The following is a 24,151-nucleotide window of genomic DNA, read 5'->3' on the forward strand; positions in this document are numbered from 1 at the left end:
ACAGATCAACATTATCTTTAGATTTTTCCTTAGGGGTCGACTCCCCTTGTGGTCTCCTTATATCCAGGTAATAAGCCCTAACAATTGGAGATAAATTTTCCAAAGGGATGGCTAGGACTTCTCGAAAATATTTTCTCGCCATCTCCACTGGGGAGATAACTGGGCATTTGGGAAAATTCAAAAATCTTAAATTGTTTTTCCTAAGTGAGTTTTCAAAGTTTTCCAACTTGCGGGAAATAAATGATCTTTCCTTAACCAATTCCAACTGGATAGTCTTTACTTCCAGTTTCTCACTTAATTTAGATAGTTGCAGTCCTTGCTGTTCCACCTTGGAATAGATAGTTCCATAATCATTTTTTATAGTTGAAAGACTCAATTTTAGGTTGGTGTCAATTATAGATATGGCCTGCCACAGCGCTTCCATATCAATCTTTTCTGGTCTTTTCAACTCCCCAAAACTAATGTTGTTCCCTCTAGAAGTTCCTCTCACCTCTACTTCACTTGTAGTGGGAGTTAGTTGAGCTTCCACACCAACACCTTCCTGCTGAGTTTCCAGGATTGTTGTCCCTCCTTTGCTGGAGTCCAGATTCCCCTCGTCAGGCTGCTGGGCTCCTGCAGCTCCCTGCACCACCAGACTTCCGGGTTGGGGAGGAGTTGACCTCTGCTCCGGGCTCAGAATCGTCCAGGCAGCTCCAGCTCCGAGGTCTCCCGACAACTCCTAGCTCACCTCCGAAGTAGAGTGGGTCTCCATGGTTGAGCGGGTAAAGGCAGCTGAAATCGTCAGCTGAGTTTGCTGCAGGGCACCAGACACTGGAGGGTTAAGATGAACTGTCCCCTTTCTCTTTCCCATTGCAGGTCGGAATTCCACTGTGGTAAGTACTAAGAAAAACTCAGCGACTCGCTGCCTCCCGTTCAGGTGTCCATCCTCGACGCCATCTTGAATCAAGGCAGGAATTTTTGATGTTCCACAGATCAGACAACTTATAAATGGCCCACATTTCATAGCATCAGTAAATGAAATTGATTTGTTCTTGTGAAAAACTGATTTGTTCTTGTTGTGAAAAATTTTCTTGGCAACAAGAAGGCAGACAACTACACACAATTAGTAGAGGATATGCTCTTTCATTTCAACAGTCTTGGCTGTAACATGAGTGTTTAAAGCCATCATCTGCACAGTCACTTAGATCACTTTCCAGAGAACCTTGGTGACAAGCGAAGAGCAAGGTGAAAGATTTCACCAAGACATAAAAACAATGGAAGCCAGATACCAAGGAAGATGAGATGCGCACATGATGGCAGACTATTGTTGGAATCATATGCGGGATTGTCCTGGAAGATCCCACTCTTGGAAGTCTTACAAAAGAGGCTTCTTGTATGTTGAGTGACTGGAAAGTTTGTATCATAAGCTTGTGCTTTTGGTATGAAATAAGTAGATTTTCATGTTGGTACACAGTATGTTTTCTTCATGCTTATAAAATATTAATTTAAACACTACATTAAAATATTCTGATTTTTTAATGGGCAAGCAGAGTGAAGAGTGGTATATGGCACATGTTCTGTATCTCAAAACTAGCGCTGATAGGAGGCAACTAGTGCTATTTTTGGAATCAGCAGGTCAAATCTACCCACTGCTTAACTGTACAATTTCACCTAAACTGATAAACTAGTGGTCTGCTACTGAAAAATGTTATTCTTTGCAGTGTATCAAAGCTTGCTCAGGATTGGCATGGGAAAATTATTTAAGGAAATTTTATTAAAATTGTTACCCTGTCAAGCATCCTCAAACAAGAGTCAGTCATGGTGGGATGTTCTTTGGCTTCATGCATCTTTTGTTTGTTATATTTTGCATTTTACTATTGACCATTGTCTGTACTTTTAAAATTCAATAAAAATTTTGAACTAAAAAAAAAGAAAATCCAGAAACAAAACATTTGTAGCATCTTCAGGGATGCTTAGTGCCATGAGTGATACCATCTCCAGCTGGAGGGATAGTTATTCAGCGCAGAGGTGACAGATGTCCCTCTGCAGTTCAATAAACAATTAATGTTCCTTATCATCAAATCTGTTCATTTGGATCCTGTTCACCATTGCTTTTCTCCTGTGCTGTTTATAGTGAGTAAAATTTCTTGGGGGAAAGATCCCTTAATATGACCCAAGCAGATTTTAATTGCTTGGCTTTAGCCATATTCCCTCCAGCGTTACCAGTTGTTAGGATTTCAGTTTTCCTATCTCAAGAATAATCATGCATTTCAAGACTATTTTTCTACTCTGTACATAATAAGAAGTTTTAATTTTCAAATTTTAGGATGCCATCTATAAAATCCACCTGAATATCAATGTTTCTCAGAATTGAAATTAAAAGCAACAAGCAATGTATACTAAGCTATTTAAATTCACATTTGTTTTTCAGAATTGGTTGTATAATGTAATGTAATGTAATTTATTTCTTATATACCGCTACATCCGTTAGGTTCTAAGCGGTTTGTAGAAAATATACATTAAGATTATAAATGAGAAGTAAGAAGGTACTTAAAAAATTCCCTTACTGTCCCGAAGGCTCACAATCTAACTAAAGTACCTGGAAATTAATAAAGAAGAGAAAATAAAGATGGTTGAAAAAAGAAAAATTCTATGTGAACTTATAGGATGGAAATTAAACTGACAGTGAAGAACTGTATAAGGCAGACTGGAAACATAATATTGTTTCAATGTTTACTTTTAAAGTATGAGGTTGTTTCAGAGTGTGGGACGAGGCTTTATTGGTACTTAAGTTTGAAGAATTAGAAATACAGAAGAGTAATGGCCGATTATATGTTTATTTCTTTGTAAAACATAGTAACATAGTAGATGACCCGAATGATCCATCCAGTCTGCCCAACCTGATTCAATTTAAATTTTTTTTCTTAGCTATTTCTGGGAAAGAATCCAAAGCTCTGCCCAGTCCTGTGCTTAGGTTCCATCTACTGAAGTCTCCGTCAAAGCTCACTCTACCCATCTACACCATCCCAGTCACTGAAGCTTTCTCCAGCCTATCCTCAACCAAACTGCCATATATGGACACAGACCGTGCAAGTCTGCCCAGTACTAGCCTTAGTTCTTCAATATTTACTATTATTTTCTGATTCTAGATCCTCTGTGTTCATCCCACGCTTTTTTGAACTCTTTCACCGTAAAGCTAATGCTTTTGTAACCCACCTCGAGCTCCGCTTTGGGGGCTTTGGTTGGACATAAGATCACATATAACATAACATGTGACCAGTGGCGTACCTAGGGTATGTGGCACCCGGGGCCCGTCATTTTTTGACACACCCCCCCCCCCCATGTAAAAAAATATTTTTTGTAATGACCATGAAACGGAATAAATGGTCAGAATAGAAACAGGCAGTGAAAATTTTCTTATATTCCAAACATAACATAACATAAATTATGTCTGAATTGTCATGACATCAGAAGTACATATGGAGTAGTTGCAGGTGATGCTTGGGACAGTTCTGATTGTGTTAGTTCGGTTTTATGTGTTTTTTGAATAGAAGGGTTTTTATTTCTTTTTGAAGGTTTTGCAGTCTGTGGTCGATGTCAATTGGTTGTAGAGTTGGGGGTCGAGTGTTGCAGCTCGAATGGCTAGGAGGTTGTCGAACAGTTTTTTTTCTTTTGACGTTTTTGGTTGGAGGGTGTGTGAATGGTGCGTGAGTTCTCCTATGTCTGTTTGAAGTGGATTGAATTATTTAGCTGAAGAAATTAGTTACCCCCTCATCCCACACACATTAATTCTCTTCCATTTTTGTTCCCATTATAAAAAACACCGATAAGTTCCCAGAAAAAAAAAACATTAAAATAAGAAGTGAAAACAAAGGCCCCTACAGATGAGAACATAACATAAGAATAGCCTAACTGGGTCAGACCAATGGTCCATCATGCCCAGTAGCCCATTCTCATGATAGCCAATCCAGGACACTAATACCTGGTCAAAACCCAAAGAGTAGCAACATTCCATGCTACCGATCCAGGGCAAGCAGACACTTCCCCCATGTCTTAATAACAGATTATGGACTTTTCCTCCAGGAATTTGTCCAAATCTTTCTTAAAATCAGCTACACTATTTGCTTTTACCATAACTTCTGGCCACTTCATTTTTAAGTTTAGATCTTTCCTTTCAAACAGAGACCTTGCTAGATGTCAAATACAGCACAAGGTAACTTCACATGGACTTAGCTGTACAGGAAATGTGAATCTCCTCATACACCCACCATATAGTGCAAAAATGTGCAAAGGTCTGTTATTTTCTTTCGATCACTACATAGCCTAATGCCACATAAGCAGCGCTGTTACAAACATATTCTGTAGGTCAATGCTAAGGATAACAAAGTTTCCTTCCTTGGACCAGAAGGAGATAAACCACTGGAAGAGATCCCAAAACAACACCCAAAGACCCACTCAGTGTGTGAACCAGTTGAGTGGAGTGGACTAACTGGGGGGTGGAAATGGGCCCGGAGTTTGCTCAGCAGAATTTCCCAGACCACCTCTTCCTCTCAACATATTGACACGCTGCCACCACCACCACCACTAGGAACACCTCACTGGATAGGTCAGCTATGCTATAAACTTTATAAAACACATTATTATATTTTCTTATAAAGCACATATTTTAACTGAACTCTCTGACATCCTCAGCCTTTCCATTCACAAAAATAGAAGGAAGAAAAGTTCCCATTTCCTGCTGTCTCATGTCCCCGGCCTATACAATATTTTTTTTCCGCAGACCCTTCAAAAGTCTGACCAAATCCTCGTTTCACTTGCATTATAAAGTACTGAGGATGCCATCTCTCCCCAATCCCAGGTCCTAAAGTCTAAGACAGTAGCGCAAAATAATGCTGCCAGATTCAGGAAAAACAATTTCGATTCGATTCAGCCTATTGAATTGGTTTTTCAATTCGATTTTCCTGCCCAGTTGGGTGATTTTTTTCAAAACTCCTGGTGGGTTTTATAGCTTTTTCATTCCCTTTGGCTTCTCCTAACCACACTGGCGCTGTGGTGTAAATAAAATAAAGAAACAAAAAGGACTTTTCCTCTCTCTGTTAAATCCTAACTCACGTTTGCAGTCCAACACCAGCTCTGGCAGGATACACATTTCAAATCTGACATATTATAATCACAAAACAGAAAATAAAATTAATTTTTCTACCTTTTGTTGTCTGGTTATATTTCAAATCTTGTTGGTCCAAGGCTCTGGTTTTCTTCTGATAACTTGCTTGCCAGGGTCTCCTTCTTTCTTCTTTCTGCATGCTAACCATCCATCTGCCAACTCTGTCCTCCCTTTACATTTCCCTTCCCTCCCCAGGAAGTCTGGTATCTTTCCTTTTTTTCATCTCCCTCCACAGATCCACCTTTTCTTAACTACCCTTTCATCCGGCATCTCTCCCTCCTTCCCCACCACCCCAGAGTCCACCATCTCTCCCTTTCTTTTCCCAATTACCCTCCTATCCAGTATCTCTGTCCCTCCTCCACACCATCCCTTGTGTCCAATTTCTCTCCCTTTCTGTTCCTTCTCTCCCTAAATCCCATGGTCTATCATCTCTCTCCCTCTCCTCTATTTTCAGACCCATTATTTCTCCCCCCCCCCAAAGTTTGGCATATGCACGTCTCTTTGAACACCCTCTTCCCTCCGTGTACTTCTAAACCAGGGTCTCCCCCAAAGGCCTGTCCCCCCTTGAAGGCCTGCACACCCCTTGTAGACCTGTCCCACCCCTTGAAGGCCTGTCCTCCCCTTGTAGGCCTGTCCCCCCCTTGAAGGCCTGTCCCCCCTTGAAGGCCTGCACCCCCCCGAAGGCCTGTCCCCCCCCTTGTAGGCCTGTCCCCCCTTGAAGGCCTGCCTGCCTGTCACCCCCCCCGAAGGCCTGCACCCCCCCCGAAGGCCTGCACCCCCCCGAAGGCCTGCACCCCCCTTGAAGGCCTGTCCCACCCCCTTGTAGGCCTGTCCCACCCCCTTGTAGGCCTATCCCCCCCTGTAAGCCTGTCCCCCCTTGAAGGCCTGCCTGCCTGTCCCCCCCTTGAAGGCCTGTCCCCCCTTGAAGGTCTGCACCCCCCTTGAAGGCCTGTCCCACCCCCTTGTAGGCCTGTCCCACCCCCTTGTAGGCCTGTCCCCCCCTTGAAGGCCTGTCCCCCCTTGTAGGCCTGTCCCCCCCTTAAAGGCCTGCACCCCCCAGAAGGTCTGCACCCCCCAGAAGGCCTGCACCCCCCGAAGGCCTGTCCCCCCCTTTGAAGGCCTGTCCCACCCCCTTGTAGGCCTGTCCCCCCTTGAAGGCCTGTCTGCCCCCCCCCTTGAAGGCCTGTCCCTGCCCCTTGAAGGCCTGCACCCCTTGAAGGTCTGCACACCCCCCGAAGGCCTGTCCCCCCCTTGAAGGCCTGCCTCCCCCCTTGAAGGCCTGCCTGTCCCCCCCTTGAAGGCCTGCCTGCCTGCTTGTCACCCCCCTCCCCCTTGAAAGCCTGCCTGCCTGCCCGCCCGCCCCACCCTGAAGGCATGATGCCCCGCCCCACCCCGAAGGACCGCTCGCCCCCCTGGCCTCCCCGCACCACCTATGAAGCAGCCGCAGCAGGATCGCGACGTCAGCGATCCCTGCGCTGCTTAGGCGCTGCTTCCTGCGCCACGGTCCCGCTCCTCCTCTGACATCAGAGGAGGGGCGGGACCGTGGCGCAGGAAGCAGCGCCCAAGCAGCTCAGGGAACGCTGACGTCGCGATCCTGCTGCGGGCTGCTTCATAGGTGGTGCAGGAAGGTCAGTGGGGCGAGCGGTCCTTCAGGGGGTGGTGGGGGGGACTGAACTGCAAGGCCGGGAGCACCCCCTCAGGGCTGGCACCCGGGGCAGACCGTCCCTCCCGCCCCCCCTTGGTACGCCACTGCATGTGACCTATGTAGTTTGCCCATCCATACCAACTACTATGAACTCTACAATTCCTTGCTCATCTGCAAACATTCTTTCCTCCTGATATTCAGCGCTTTGACTCTCCGCCACCAGTGTTAAACCTGGGCATTCATTACCAGGCAATTTCCATCAACTGGCATTGAATATCCACTTTTTTTTTTTTTTCTTTTTCCACTAAACTGATATTCGGTGGCTAACCAGTTAAGTTATAGTGATTAAAGATAAGACTGCTATTTATGTGGTCCAAATTAACTGCTTAGGTTATCTGGTCTAGCACTAAATATCAGCGCCTAGCCAGATAAATGGTGCGATATAGGTAGTTTGGTGGTAGGTGTTACTTAAGTACAGTAACTAGTTACAATTACTTCCCCCCCCCCCCTTTATACTAAGCTGCGATAGAGGTTTCTACCATGGCCTGGAGTGCTAAATATTCTGACGCTGCTCTGACATAGAATTCCTATGAGTGTTGGAGCAGCCTCAGAGCATTTAGCAGCCTGGGCCACAGTATAAACCTCTATTGCATCTTAGTAAAAGAGGGCCTTAGTTATTATACAACATTGAAACCCACAGTATCAAAGCCAGAAAATAATAATTTAAATCATGAAAACCCATATTTTACTTTCAAGCAAAATAGCCTCTGCACACATGGACCACACCTAATGAAAACTGAAACTAAAAGTCACAGTGGTTTTACAATGGCTGGCTTTGCGCCACCCTCAGAGAGTGACAGTTGATGTAATAACTTCACAGAGAGCTAATTTCTAAGGAGCTTATCATACCAAATTTAAACCCCCCTCCCCCTGTTTACAAAAACATGCTAGCAGCTGCCATTGCAATAACTGCCCTGAAGCCCATAGGGATTTGAAGGGCTTTTGCTGTATGGCTTTGTAAAAAAAAGGGGGTTACAGACTTAAATTCCTATTAAAATTTTGTTTCAAAAGCATTTATTTGAAGCACTCTATTTACATGTACACTATTGTGAATTATCATAACTGGTTATCTCCCTCTGAATATTCACGGTTATCTGCAAAATGCTAGTTAACCATTCAGCGGCTGTTTCTGACCAGTGAAATAATCCTGAATATTGGGGAGTCTGTGTTTTTTCCCATGATTTCTTTTCCACTGGCAGGCTGTTACATGCATCTATCTTACTTTCCATAATGAAATATTCACTTAGATTACTCCTGAGTCTGTTCCCTTTCAATCTCACTCCATGACCCCTCATTCTAAATGCAAGAGGTCTGCTTTCTGTGCATTTATGTCCTGGAGGTGCGTATTAGGGATGTATGCAGGGGAAATATTTCCCATTTGTTTTCGGTTCCTTTGGGCTTTTTTGAATTTTTTTTTTTAAAGTTCATGTCATACATTCATTTTAATAAATAAATTTAAAAAAACCAGTCTAAATGCATGATAAGAACATAAGAAGTTGCCGCTGCTGGGTCAGACCAGTGGTCCATCGTGCCCAGCAGTCCACTCCCGCAGCGGCCCCCAGGTCAAAGACCAGTGCCCTGAGACCAGCCCTACCTGCATATGTTCCGGTTCTGCAGGAACGTGTCTAACTTTGCCTTGAATCCCTGGAGGGTGTTTTCCCCTACGACAGACTCCGGAAGAGCGTTCCCGTTTTCTACCACTCTCTGGGTGAAGAAGAACTTCCTTACGTTTGTACGGAATCCATCCCCTTTCAATTTTAGAGAGTGCCCTCTCGTTCTTCCTACTTTGGAGAGGGTGAACAACCTGTCTTTATCTACTAAGTCTATTCCCTTCAGTATCTTGAATGTTTCTATCATGTCCCCTCTCAATCTCCTCTTTTCAAGGGAGAAGAGGCCCAGTTTCTCTAATCTCTCACTGTACAGCAACTCCTCCAGTCCCTTAACCATTTTAGTCGCTCTTCTCTGGACCCATTCGAGTAGTACCCTGTCTTTCTTCATGTATGGCGACCAGTGCTGGATGCAGTATTCCAGGTGAGGGCGTACCAAGGCCCGGTACAGTGGCATGATAACCTTCTCCGATCTGTTCATGATCCCCTTCTTAATCATTCCTAGCATTCTATTCACCCTATTCGCCACCACCGCATATTGGGCGGACGGCTTCATCGATTTGTCGACCAGTACTCCCAAGTCTCTTTCCTAGGGGGGTCTCTTCAAGTACCACCCCGGTCATCCTGTATTCATTTATAAGATTTTTGTTACCGACATGCATCGCCTTACACTTATCCACGTTGAACCTCATCTGCCAGGTCGCAGCCCATTTCTCAAGAGTGTTTATGTCACGTTGCAGATGTTCGCAATCTTCCCGCATCTTCACTACTCTGAATAACTTCGTATTGCCTGCTAATTGATGTAGCATGTGCTAATTTGTAGGGTAATATATGTGCACTCAATATTTCAAGAGCTAACAAAACAAATGTGTACTAAATAATGCACTTCTCTTGGGGGGATATTTAAACATATCTATCATATCTCCTCTATCCTGCCTTTCTTCTCAAGTATCCATATTTAAGGGAGAATTTATCGAGGGGTGCTAACTAATTTAGCACAAGCTAACGATTAGTGCATGCTAAATGCTAAGACTCCACAGGAATATAATGGGTGTCTTAGCATTTAGTGCATGCTAATCGTTAGCAGGCGCTAAATTGGCTAGTGCTCACTAAATAGGTTAGTTCGCACTAAATCGGTTAGTGCTCATTGATTAATTCCTCCTTTAATCTTTATTCTATCCCTATAGGCTTTATAATGATAAACTAAACAAAAAAGCCTACTCTAAATCAAAAGACAATAGAGGAAGTTGTAATCACAATTTAAACAGAAAAAAACCTGCTCTATGTCTCCTTATCAATATGTAGTGGAACTATATTATAATAACTCACAATTTATGTATATTCCACTGCACACACACACACACACACAACATGAATGCAGTTATCGGAGGACCTTGTCAAATAAGAGAAGTCTACCAGGGTTATTTCCTACAAATCGTGTATCCAACACCGGTGAACAGTAGATGTACTCTTCTACTACTAACTACTTCTACTAATTATTTCTATAGCGCTACCAGACGTACACAGTGCTGTACAGAGTCACAAAGAGTATGAAACAGTCCCTGCTCGAAAGAGCTTACAATCTAAACAGGCAAGACAGACAAACAAGATGTCATGAATACAGTTAAGGGGAACGGTTAATCTGCTAGCTGGGTTGGAGGGCAGAGGGGAGTAGAGGACAATCAAGCCATTGTGACATCACTGATGAGGTTGGCTCTTATTGGTGGAATGAGGCTTTATGACATCACAATCGCAGCTCTGCTTCCCAAAGACAATCAGGATGTCATGGGGGAGCCTTGGTACCTGACTGAGGGACGCCAGAGGAGACTTATTGCAGCCCCAGAGTTCCCCTGCAGCAGCGCTTGTTGTTTACTTCTTCAGCGGGCAGGCATTGAGTGAGACAGACCCCTGACATCACTGGGTCCGTCTCCAACCTCTTAAATTCAAGCTGCCGCTGCGGTAACCCTGGGAGACTTGGTACCTGACTGAAGGACGCTGGAGGAGATTTATTGCAGCCCCAGAGTTTCCCTGCAGCAGTGCTTGTTGTTTCCTTCTTCAGCAGGCAGGCATTGAGTGAAACGGATCCTTGACGTCACTGGGTCCGTCCCCAACCTCTTAAATTCAAGCCGCTGCTGCAGTTGTGGCCACAGCCGCGCGGCTGCAGGGCGTGCCCAAAGGGGCATGTCTGGCCCCTTGGGAGCCCCTTGGAACCATGAGGAGTGGAGGAGCTGGAACTAAAGGTCATATTGTTTTATTTCATATAATCTTTCATAGATTGAACATGGGGAAAAGGAAAATAAAACCTAAGAGTTCTACACCAGCTGTATCTGGCCCCATGGATAAGCATTTAACTTTACTAACTGAAAATCCTTCAGTATTACCATTGAATATGAATTCCTCTATGTCAGGTGCTTCAATGAGCCCCCTCGAATGGTCTCCTCCCCTTCATCCAGTATCCTGTGATAGTAGGAATATAAACCCTACTATATCAGCCGAACACGTGGTATCCCCCACTCAGATAAATAAATTGGTTTATACCGAAATACCTAAATCACTTGATTTTTCAGGTGTAATGAAAGAACAACCACCATTGACTGAAACACGAGATATTACCCTTAAAGATTTGTGGTTAGGCATTTCTAGAGTTGAAGGGTTTCTCAGGTCAGTGATGAAACAAACAGTGGACTTTTCACAAGCTGTTTCTCATAAATTAGTAAATGTGGATGATAATCTGAGTTGTTTGGATAGGCATTTAAATGTGATGGAAACACAGTGTAATACCCTTCAAGCTGTCTCAGTATCTGCTGTTAAACATTCTACTGTGATACATTCCAAAATGGAATTAATGGAAAATATGTATAGAGCTAGGAATCTCCGCTTGGTCAATTTCCCAGTAACTCATTTATTATCATCTGAAATTCTATTAAGGAAATATTTCAAAGAAATACTGGGATTGCCCAATGCGAAGAATTTCCCAATCAATAATTTTTATTATGTTCCTCAAAAAAGAATAGAATCTGCCCAGGAGGTGGACCATTTGGTCACAACCGAAATTAATTTGACTGAATTCTTAGAAGATAGCCAGGATGTGAATCAGAGTAGGTCAACTCTGGTGATAACATGCATGAGTGAGATAGATAAGATGTTAATAATGAAACTTTATTTCAAAAATAGATTAACAAAATTCTGTGGAGATTTGGTTAGGATTTTTCCTGATGTCTCTAGAGCTACTCAATTAAGGAAGAAAGAGTTTTTTGAGATTAAAAGTTAGAGTTTTGGCTATTGAGGCATCTTTTTACCTAAAATGTCCTGTAAATGTCTTGTTAAATTACAAAGAACAAAAAATAAACCCTGTTGAAGTGGAGGTGGAAAAATCACTAAACTTGGGGTTTGGGAGGTTTTTTCTAGTTTTGTTAAATTACAAGACATTGAATATGTTTTTTTGGGACACTATTCAATTACAACAATTTTTAATTACTCAAGAACAGAAATGAATTAAAATTTTTCTTAAACGTTTCAGACCTGAGTTTATGATGAAAAATTGAGAATCCCCTTAAAGTAAGGAAGGTTTCAGACTCACGTGGTGTGAGTCGAGAAGTACTTTCTTTATCTTTTCCTATAATTTGTTTGGTGAAAATGTACCATGTCTCCCCATTTATGTGGGCTTAAAAAGGAATTGTCTTTGATTGATTATGTATTGCTTATGAGATTATCCTTTTTTTTCTTTGTATTACTGGATATTGTAAATATTCAATTTATAAATTTTTTATTTTTTTTTATTTAAAGGATACAGTTAAGGGGAACGGTTAATCAGCGGGCTGGGTTGGAGGGCAGTGGGGAGTAGGGTTATGGATTGAAGGCTATATAAAAAATGTGGATTTTCAATCTGCTTTTAATCAAGGGAAGGAGCTTGATGGACAAACTCGGGTAATTTATTCCAGGCATAGGGGGCAACTAGATGAAAGGAACGAAGTCTGGAATTGGCAGAGGAGGAGAAGGGTAATGCTAACAGTGACTTATCTGAGGAACGGAGTTCTCTGGGAGGTGTATAAGGAGAGAGAAGAGAGGAGAAATACTGAGGGGCAGCAGAATGAACACACTTGTAGGTCAGCAATAAGATCTTGAACTGTATGCGAGGGCAGATAGGGAGCCAGTGAAGTGACTTAAGGAGAGGGGTGACATGAGTATAGCAAGATTGGTAGAAGATGAGTCGCGCAGCAGTTTTGCACAGATTGCAAGGGGGAAAGGCAACACTGAGGGATACCCCTCACATCATATCTAGCCATAAAATGTGTGCTAGTATAGATGCCCAAATCAAAATGAATCAAAAAGTAGAGATTTAAGCAAAATTATTCCTAAAATTGCTAAAGTGTCATATGTCTAAAAGTTTCTTTTCAATGAACTGTAGAATGCAACGATCAAATATGAATGCTTATCTTGAAAAAAAACATAGTAACATAGTAGATGACGGCAGATAAAGACCCGGATGGTCCTTCCAGTCTGCCCAACCTGATTCAATTTAAATTTTTTTATTTTTTCTTCTTAGCTATTTCTGGGCAAGAATCCAAAGCTTTACCCGGTACTGTGCTTGGATTCCAACTGCCGAAATCTCTGTTAAGACTTACTCCAGCCCATCTACACTCCCAGCCATTGAAGCCCTCCCCAGCCCATCCTCCAACAAATGGCCATATACAGACACAGACCGTGCAAGTCTGCCCAGTACTGGCCTTAGTTCAATATTTAATATTATTTTCTTATTCTAAATCCTCTGTGTCACAGTTTTACTCTCCACCACTTCTCTCAGGAGCGCATTCCAGGCATCCACTACCCTCTCCGTAAAGTAGAATTTCCTAACATTGCCCCTGAATCTACCACCCCTCAACCTCAAATTATGTCCTCTGGTTTTACCATTTTCCTTTCTCTGGAAAAGATTTTGTTCTACGTTAATACCCTTCAAGTATTTGAATGTCTGAATCATATCTCCCCTGTCTCTCCTTTCCTCTAGGGTATACATATTCAGGGCTTCCAGTCTCTCCTCATACGTCTTCTGGCGCAAGCCTCCTATCATTTTCGTCGCCCTCCTCTGGACCGCCTCAAGTCTTCTTACGTCCTTCGCCAGATACGGTCTCCAAAACTGAACACAATTCTCCAAGTGGGGCCTTACCAATGACCTGTACAGGGGCATCAACACCTTCTTCCTTCTACTGACTACGCCTCTCTTTATACAGCCCAGCATCCTTCTGATTGCTTTATAATGATGACATTTTAGTAGCCACGTTCTGGACTAGTTCCATCCAGTTTATATCCTTTTTCAACAACTGCTTATTTTTTAGATAATAAATAAACCCACTATTGTCATATACAACAAATGTTTGCTAGGTTTTAACGGTGCTAGAGGTCTTTAACGCAGGCCAGTGAGATAAATGCTCTGACACTCAAAGGAATTCTATGAGCATTAGAGCATTTACCTTACCGGTCCACAGTCAAAATCTCTACTGCTGTTTAGTAAAAGGAGCCTTTTATATCCTTTTGAAGGTACAGCCTCCAAAATTACACAGTACTCCAAAGTCTCACCAGAAACGTTTAAGAGGCACTGATAGTGATAGGTGCCATCGACTCTTATTCGTGTTCTAGTGACTTGATGAATATCATCAAGTTTTTGTGGCAGAATACGGAAGTTCTTCTGCACAGTAGAAATTCATTGTTGTCGCTGTTGTCGCACCAAACATGATCCTCCACTTCCAATACTGCCCACCTGATGCTGCCCAGATGAGTGGCACCTTATTAATCTGAATCCTGCTGGTAGTGAAACTACCGACAGCATAGTTTTCAGCTTCTCAGATGCGCCCAAGCCCCAGCGGCACAAGAAGTCCATGTACCGTGACTGGAGAGGCACTATCATCTCCTTTTTCCTACTGGCCATTCCTTTTCTTATGCAGCCAAACATTCTTCTGTCTTTTGCTCATGCCTTTATCGACCTCTTTGGCCACTTTAATACCATCGTATATGGAAAGAAATTTGTTTCCTCTACTTTACTGTTCTCTTGAGTTTTTGCAGTCTAAATGCATGACATGGCATTTTTTACCATTAACTCTTGGTTGCCACGCTATAGACTAGATGCAGGCCTGCAGCCAACTAAACTCCAGCCTACTCTTTGCCACCAAAGTTTGTATTATCTCAGACTTTCCATTTCTCTTTGGCTGCTTTGATTTCATTTAGAGCCAATCAGGGCCTTATGCCCCTCCCACTGCATCCCAAGATGCCTGTCATTTGCATCACACAGCCTTGTAGGCAGGAGGGAGTGGGAGGGGGAGGGGGGACCAACAATGTTGGGAGATGTCGGGGGGAGAATTGTAGGGCTCCACAGCTCAGCTGATCCTGGCAGGGTGAATCCCCATCAGTTTTGTCAGCAGGAATCTCTGAAACTGGGAATTCCTCTGCCACCATCAGACAAGGTAGTTGTGCATTTTTCATGGGGGGGGGGGGTCGCTGGGGCAGGAGGGCTTGGGCTCCCTCTTGCCCCGATTGTTGTCGGGAGTGTAGGCCTTCACCGGGGCAGGAGGGCTTGGGCTCCCTCCTGCCCCGATCGTTGTTGGGGGTGGTAGGCAGGTTTCGGGGCCGCTGAGCTCATTGCAACAGCGCGATCAGCTCAGCGGCCCCTTTTTCAGCACTTATACTTGTTTTGACTTGGTCTAAGTCAAAACGTATAAGTGCCTACTAGGCAACCTGCCTATATCTTTGGTTATACCTGCTGTACGACTAAGTGTAGGTTAGCCCACCTCCCGCCCTTTCCCCTCCTCTAAAAACGCCTCTTTTTGCTCTATGCGTTTAGAGGCAGGGGAAAGGCCTAAGCTGGTTTTAGATACGTCTAAAACCAGCTTTGGTTATGGGTACTTGGACAAGCAGGCTTTTTGATCATCCAAGTAACCATTTAGGCCACTTTTTAGATGTTTGTTTTGATTATGAGCCCCAAAATATACAGTTTACAGAGGGGATGCTCATACTCTTCTTTGGGCCCTTTATCTTAATTTTAGAAAGTTATTAAACTCTTTTTATCGTATGCATAAAAAAATAAAGGTCTGACTGCAAAAAAAAAAAAGTTTATTAGAAGCACACGTACAAGCGACAACAACAGAGAAGAGCAGGCATACTTTGGTGGTTTGACTATTCATAAAAGAAACCACATACAAAACAAACGAGGGATACTTTAGGCCATAAAGGCTTGCATAAAATCTTTTTATTTTATTGAATGGGGTTAGAGTGCTTAGTGCATGGCTTCCTTTATTTAGTTTTGATAATGGATCAAACACAATAATGTTGACAGATGGTAAAAATGAGCTTTCTAGATTCTATAAAAGTAAACAATAAAAGTAGGACTGTCATAGGATACAAATTGTCTAATACTGATGCCTTTTTTTGTTTGTTTAACTAGACCGTGTCTTGGAATACGAGAGTTAAACCATCATGCAGTAATATAATATTTATTTGATGTTTGAATCATTCGGCATTTGCCATCATGGTTATGATATGAGTATCGGAGCACTTACCTCGCCAGCCAGCGCTAGAAACCACCCATAGTAAGCAGCAAAACTCGACAAGTTGGCTGGTATTCCAAATCTGGGTTTATCTTATGTACTATGGCTTGCATTTAAGACAAACACTGACTATGGTGTTAGGTAGGGTTACCAGATTTTCTGTTTGGAAAATATGGACCCCTAGACCTGCCCCCAGGCCTGCCCAATTCCACCCAGCCCTGTCACATCCCAAACCCGCTCCAAAGCCCACCCCAGCCCCGCCCACCCTGCCTGCTCATGTTGGGCAGGAGGTCATCCGCGTATGCCCGAATTCCCTCCTACCTGACGGCAATTAGAAAAAAGCTTTTCAAAACTCAGACAAAGTGCTGGGTTTTGAAAAGCTGTCCGGACCCCCGGACATGTTCTCAAAAGGAGGACATATCCAGAGAAATCCGGAAGTCTGGTAACCCTAGTGTTAGGGATGTGGTTTTATGTTTCCTTTTCTTACTCTGCACACATAGAGCTCTTCAGCATCTGTCAGGGCTTCAGAAGGGACTATTTCTTTCAGAGCCATTAGCACCTGAACACAGTTCAAGTAGCCGTCACCATCGGTGTCCATCTAAAGAGAAATTCAGAATGACATTGATTATTTCTTCTTGCAATTTAGCTTTCATAGGCAAGTTGCTCTAAATAAAAAAAAACAATGGAGTCAATATTCAGTCATCGGAGGTGAGAGTTTTGCTCATTGCCAATGGCGTTATTCCCGGATAGTCAAAGCTGGGACCTGCACAGGCTTCAGTTTGGAATATCTGGTTATTTATTCATTTAACATAACATAATATAACATAAAGTTTTATTTCTATCCCACAATACTTTGCAGTTCAATGCAGGTAACCAACAATAAAAGCAACTGTTCATATACAGCGAATTACAAGTATAACTGTCACAATTAATAAATCAGCAATCATAAATGAATATTTAAATGCTATAAATCTAAACATTTCTTAAACAAGTAGGTTTTAAGCAGTTCTAAACTGGAGATAAGATGTTGACCTTAGTAAAAAAAAAAAAAAAAAACACATGAATTTCTGATTCCCAGCTTGCTGCCTGGTAAGAAAGCAATCTTCCCTGAAATTTCTTAAAGATGCATCCTTTGGCTGGGGGAAAGACAAAGAATGCCAGCTTTTGCAAAGAGCGACGAGAATTGTTAAATAAAAAGTGATCCAATAAATAACCAGGCAGCAAACTGTTAAGTGCCTTATAACAAAAACAACCTCACAAGCATAATATGTGCCTCCACAGGTAACCACAGTGGTGTAATAAGGGGGGAGCGTGTGGGCGTGGGCAATTCATCCCGGGTACCATCTTTGTGAGAGTGCAGGCACCTATCCTTCTCTCTGCCCCGTTCCTTTCCCGACCTCCTCCCCCCCCCACCACCACACGTGCATCCTGCTTCCCTTTCCCCCATACCTCTGTAAAGTTCCTGGTGCGAGCAGCAACCACCAAGCTGCTGTCGCGCCTGCATTGACTCTTCCTCTGACGTCACTTCCTGGACCCGTGTCTAGGATGTGGAATCAGAGGAAGAGCCGACGCTAGCAAGACAGCAGCATGGGGGTTACTACAAGTTTCCAAATTTATTCCAAATTTGATATACCGTCTATCAACGTGTACCTAGACGGTTTCCAATATTAAAAAATTTAAGAGGGTAAAAAAGAAACTTAAAAGAAATATATATATAGACTGGATATAGTCAAACAGAAACAAGAGAATCTGAGGCTAGGCAAGAGTGAAATACATTGAGATGAAATTAATTTTTAAAAAAGGGTGGTAAAGGGGGAGGAAAAAACAAAGGGGAAAGGGACAGTGCTTCTTAAAAGCGGTTAGTATTCATTTCTGTGTGCGAAGTGGGTAGAGGTTGGGTGAATTGTCCATTCTCATGTTAGAAAGGCATCCCTGAATAAGAAAGTTTTTAATTTGGTTTTAAATTTGTCCAATGATTCTTCCAATCTGATATCTAATGGGAGAGCATTCCAAAGGGGCTCTGACAGAGAATAAGGGGCTCATTTAAAAAACGTTCAAAAGTGGCCTAAATCGGTACTTGGACGATCAAAAAGACAGATCATCCAAGTACTGATAATCAAAGCTGGTTTTAAATGTATCTAAAACAAGCTTAGAACTTTACCCTGCCTCTGAACGCCTAGTGCAAAAAGAGACATTTTTAGAGGAGGGGAAAGGGTGGGCCAACCTAGACTTAGTCGTACTACTAGTATAACTAACGTGACCATTTATTTTTTTCATCAAAACGGGACATCTATTAATATTCAGTCCCACCCAATCCCGCCCTAGCCACACCCCAATCCCGCCCTAGTCCGCCCCCAATCCCACCCTAGCCCTGCCCCCAATTTCTTCCATTCATTTTTCATGTACACACAATATCTTATTATTTCATAATGGTAACCATAAAATTTTTTTAAAAACACAAAGCACCCTATATGCAGAGAAAATGTTAATTATTTATATTTGGGGGGTTTTCAACGATGTCACCTCAGTAACTATAAAAAATAGACAAATATAGGGCAAAATATAGACAGCAGATATAAATTCTCAAAACCGACACATTTTTATCACTAAATTGAAAATAAAATCATTTTTCCTACCTTTGCTGTCTGGTGATTTCATGAATCTCTGGTTGCGTTTTCTTCTGACTGTGCATCCTTTCATTTCTTTCTTTCTTTCTGCACTCAGGCCCAACAATTGTCCCTTTCTATTCCCTTCCTCCTTCCTTCCAATGTCCTTAGTGCCCTCAGTGCCTCATTCCTATGTCCCCCTCACTGCCTTCCAGACTTTGTCCCACCACCACCCCCAAAGCCAGCCTGCTTGCCTACCTACCTCCTTCCCTCCCTGCCGCACACAAAAAAAGCCTCCCTCCAGCGCCCGATTTAAACCCCCCGGTCTGCCGCCGCTGCTTACCTCCCTGCTGCTTCTATTCGCAGCCCAGAAGCCTTATTCCCGATGTCAATTCTGACGTTGGCCCGGAACGTCCTCTCTGACGTCAGAATTAACATTGGGAATAAGGCTTCTAGACCATGATTAGCAGCAGCAGCAGCAGCAGGGAGGTAAGCAGCGGCGGTGGACCGAGGGGGGAGGGGGTTAAATCGGGTGCTGGAGGGAGGCCAGGGCAGGATTAATTCTTTGAGGGCCCCTAGGCACACAAGTACACTTAGCCAAGCAGGCCCTAGTTCTCCCCTACATCCTAGAATTGAACCTTTGCCAGAACCCTCTAGGGCATTGCCTTGTGTGTTATTCCCAGTAGGAGTAAGTAGACTGAGTGCAGAAGGTTCTATGGGAGGTAATTCATCACAGGCTATACCTTTGGGTCTAGTGCCGGCAAGAAAGAGTTTGGAAACCTCAGTCTGTCCATCAGAGATTGCTCTGGAAGCCATTTAAATGTGTCTTCAAAGATCCTGCCTGCAGTCATACAGAGTACTGGATGGATTTGCTGGCAGCAGCACTCCCCACTCTCCCCACGCAGCCGACCCTCCAACCGTGAAACGACTGACATATCTCCCTCAACAGAAGCGTCGGCAGCGCTCTAAACAGGCTGCTTTGCAGCCTTCTCCCGCCACCGATTCCCTCTGCCACATCACTGATGATGTAATCAGCAACCCGACACAGGGAAGGCCACGGCAGGAGAAGGCTGCAAAGCAGCCTGTTTAGAGCGCAGCCAACGCTGCTATTGAGAGAGGTATGTCAGGCATCTCGCGGTGGGAGGGTCAGCTGCGCGGGGAGAGTGAGGAGTGCTGCTGCCGGCAATTCCAGCGATGGAGTCGGCCGCGAAGGTGAGGGAGATGGGCTAGTTAGGGGGAGAAATGGCCGGATTGCTAGGACCCTTTAATCCAGCCCTGAGGGAGGCTTTTTTTTTTTTCTTTTGCGCGGCAGGGAGGGACAGGAAGCGATCACCTGTCCCGTTGTCCCCGCGCACAGCTTTGGGACGCTGTCCCTGAAAATGGGACTTTTTTGGCGTCCCGAAGCTGTGTGTGGGGACAACGGGGCAGGGGATCCCAAAACGGGACAGTCCCATTCAAAACGGGATGTATGGTCACCTTAAGTATAACCAAAAGTCTAGGGAGATGGCCCAGTCGGAACATATACGTTTTGACTTAGACCAAGTCAAAAGAGGTATAAGTTCCGAATAGGGGCCACTAAGCTGATCGCAGCTGCCACGATCAGCTCAGCAGCCCCGGCAACCGGCCCACCTCCCCACTGCAACAATCACGGCAGGAGAGATGCCTAATCTTTCCTGCTGCATTCGCGATTCCCCCCCCCCGAACTGCTGCAAACTCCTGCCGGATCCCCCCCAGGATTATGTAACCTGCGTTGTTTTTTGACAGACGCCGGTTACAGAATCCTGATTTTAGGTGAAGGACTGGCGCCTCTTTCGCCTAAAAGGTCTGAGTTTGGACATTTGGGACTTGGGCGTTTTTTTGGTCGGGAATGTGGTGTAGGTATAAACATATTGGCAGTCTGGGCCAGTAGATTGCTGAACGTGCAGGTAGGCCATTCTCAAAAAAACAAACCTCAATTTGGAAGGTTTTTTTGAGAATGAACATTTCCCTGCTGCCAACTTCAGCGTCTACTGACTTTTATTTATTCAATTTTCTACACCATTCTCCCAGGGGAGCTCAGAACAGTTTACATGCATTTATTCAGGTACTCAAGCATTTTTCCCTGTCTGCCCCAGCGGGCTCACAATTTATCTAATGTACCTAGGGCAATGGGGGGGATTAAGTGACTTGCCCAGGGTCACAAGGAGCAGTGTGGGTTTGAACCCACAACCCTAGGGTGCTGAGGCTGTAGCTTTAAGCACTGCGCCACACTCTCGGGACTTAGACAGTTTGGTTTTTATTATGTCCCTCAACGGTATTGCGTGTAGTGACATAAAATAGTTCCCTAATGGATGGGATAGTAAATAAGTTCTGACTATTAGATCGTAGTAATCAAGAGCTGGAGAGTTAGTAAGTTTGATCTTAAAGGCTAATAGAAGTATTTTGTAAGTTGTCTAGTGAGATATGGGGAGCCAATGGGCTTCGTGGAGTAGAGGGGTGACATGAAAAGATTCACCCAAAGCGGTTTACAATACATTGAATTGTAATCAGGTACTCTTAAGTATGTTCCCTATCTGTCCCGGCAGGCTCACAATCTAACTGTGGTACCTGGGGCAACGGCAGATTATGTGATTTGCCCAGGGTGCTGATGCAGCAGTCCTAACCACTAGGCCACTCCACATTTTTAAGCCACTTAAGTCAACATTCATCATTAAGAGGCCATGGGTTGCTGCATAAACATAGAACAGACATTTATGCACTAACCTTGGCCACTTAAGTGATAAATATTAGCATTTAAGTGACCAAATGCTGACTCCACCCTTGGAATGCCCCCAAGCTTTGCATTCAGCGCTAACTGCAATATTCAGCTGCAGTTAAGTTTCAAGTTTATTTAAAATTTCTTATACTGCCTAATTGGCCTTCTAGGCTGTGTACAGAATCATAAAAGCGAATACAAATTTAAGAAGACAGGGGACGACAAAAACTTTCAAAGACATGAAACCATAACAAACGGGAACAAAAGGTAAATAGGCAAGAACTACAATTTCCATGGTAAAAGATAACTTTTAGGGGAAAAACAATAGCAGGGGAAGTAGTAATAAAATCATTCTAGGTCGCCCTGAAAAGGGCAGTTAGATCTCAAAAGCATCAATGAAAAGAAATGTCTTTAGCTTTGTCTTAAATTGATTAAGAATTGTTTCTTCATGTAAATAAGTTGGGATACTATTCCAAAGAGAAGGAGCAGTCACGGAAAAAATGGAAGACCTCATTGTGTTTATGTGCTTTAGTGACAGGACAGAAAGAAGATTTGGGGCTGACGATCAAAGAGTCTTAGAAGGGTTATATAGGATAAGAAGATTATTAATGAATTCTGGCTGGTTATTTTGTCGGATTTTGAAAGTTAACAAAAGTATTTTATAGGTGATTCTGTTTTCTACTGGGAACCAGTGAGCTTTATGTAAAAGGGGAGTAACGTGGTCGTATTTTTGTGCATTTGCCACTGAATATTAGTGCTAGCCCCGACCAAACAATTTAACTGGTCAGTGGCCAGATAAATCATTTCAAATATCAGGCATTATATCCTTTCTTGCTGAATATCAGAACTACAGCAGTACTAAAGTACAGGTACCAATTATTGTAGCTAAACATTTGCCCAACAATATACAGTAGTATCCAAGTTAACCGGTACTCAACAAATTGGCACCTTCAACTAACTGGCAAAAAAAAAAAAAATTGTCCTCCCTCCAGACCCTGAAGCAGCAGCCGGTTCTGACCTGACAACTCCACTCCCACCCTCCAGCACCCAAAGCAGCAGCAGCAGCCGGTCCTGACCCGACAACTCCACTCCCACCCTCCAGCACCCAAAGCAGCAGCAGCAGCCGGTCCTGACCCGACAACTCCACTCCCACCCTCCAGCACCCAAAGCAGCAGCAGCGGCAGCTGGTTCTGACCTGACAACCCCTCTCCTTCCAGCCCCTGAAGCAGCAGCAGAAGCCGGTCAGTAGAGGCAGTACTGTAAGCAGGTTGTTTGCGGATAACCCTGGCAGGGCCTTTCTTCTGTCATGTCACGGCAGAGGAAAGATCCTGCCAGGGCTGGCAGCAAACAGTCTGTTTACAGTGCTGCCTCTGCTGATTGACTTCTGCTGCTTTGGGAAAGCTGCAGGTAAGATATACTGGCTCTACAGAGAGAGAGGGGTCCATCGGAGGTGAGGGCAGGGAGAGGTGGACCATAATTGTGAGGGGGGGGGCAGGAAGAGACATGGATGCTGGGTGAAAGGCAGGGAAGGGGAGATGAATGGATGCTAGACCCGTAAGTAGGGGGAGGGGAAAAGAGAAAGTGACCACACCAGAAAGAAGGGTGGGAAGGTAGGAACCATAGGCGTCGGAATGGGGGAGGCCACAGGGACCCTGGCCTCCACAAAAATTGCCCGTGGCTCCAGGGCTGACGTTAGCCTTAGCCCAGGGTTTTTCGCCGCCTGCCTGCCACTACATTAAATTACAGCCCCGGTGCCGCAATTGCAGGAAGGGAAGAGCTAGTGCGTGCAGCGATTGCATGCCGCTGGTCCACAACCCTTTCCCCCAACGTCAATTCTGATGTCGGAGAAAAAGGTCCGGGCCCAACCAAGCAGCGAGCGGCGGACCGGAGGAGGGAGGAAGAGGAGGGGAGGAGGAAGCGGCTTGTCAGCTTGGGAGCAGGCAGGCTTTGGCGCGGCTTTAGGAGGGGGCACTAAGGACATAGGAAGGAGGCACTGAGGGCATTAAGGACATAGGAAGGGGTACTAGGGACATAGGACAGAGGCACTGGGGGCACTAAGGACATAGGAAGGAGGGAGGGAGGGAATAGAAAGCAATAATTGTTGGGCTTGAGTGCAGACATAAAGAAAGAAATGAAAGAAATATTAGATGCACAGTCAGAAGGAAGTGCAACCAGAGATTCATTAAATCACCAGACAGCAAAGGTAGGAAAAATTATTTTATTTTCAGTTTTGTGATCAAAATATGTCTGTTTTGAGAATTTATATCTGCTGTCTAAATTTTGCCATTTATTTTTCTATAGTTGTTACTAGGGCTGTGGAATCGGTAAATAAATCCTTCGACTCCGACTCCGACTCCTCAGTTTCTGGTACCCACAACTCCGACTCCAGGTACCCAAAATTGTCTCCAAATCCTCGACTCCAACTCTGACTCCACAGCCCTATGAGTCCAGTTGGAACTGAGCTTGAAGCACAGGAAATTCTCTATTGGACTCCCCCTCCAGGAATTGGCCAAAGTACTGCAACCCTTTTGTTCCCATCTCTGAAATATTCCCCCTTCCCTACCTGGTAAAAAATCAGGGGCAAACCTCAAAGATAGATGATGTAGCCCCCTTAACCTTACCCAATAACTGTTGTGTGTGCATCCCCTTTCCAACCTCACAAAGTCCACCTAGCAAACAGATTAGGTACAGCCAGGAGGTCCTTTTCACCCATGTCCGGCTGTGGAGTCGGTAGATAAATCCTTCGTCTACAACTCCGAGTCCTCAGTTTCTGGTACCCACGACTCTGACTCCAGGTACCCATAATTGTCTAAGACTCCTC

General features: G+C 44.1%; 1 protein-coding gene across 3 annotated transcripts in view; it reads right to left on the minus strand.

Moving 5' to 3' along the window:
* The window catches only part of LOC117363311, a 393,068-nt gene that overhangs the window by 56,178 nt on the left and 312,739 nt on the right, over positions 1 to 24,151 (minus strand). For all 3 annotated transcript variants that reach the window (XM_033950808.1, XM_033950807.1, XM_033950806.1), the window contains exon 12: positions 16,478 to 16,588. In XM_033950808.1, the coding sequence (XP_033806699.1) occupies positions 16,478 to 16,588 (111 nt within the window). The remainder of the gene's footprint in view (positions 1 to 16,477; positions 16,589 to 24,151) is intronic.

This window comes from Geotrypetes seraphini, chromosome 7 (genome assembly GCF_902459505.1).
Source record: "Geotrypetes seraphini chromosome 7, aGeoSer1.1, whole genome shotgun sequence".
Taxonomy (NCBI): domain Eukaryota; kingdom Metazoa; phylum Chordata; class Amphibia; order Gymnophiona; family Dermophiidae; genus Geotrypetes; species Geotrypetes seraphini.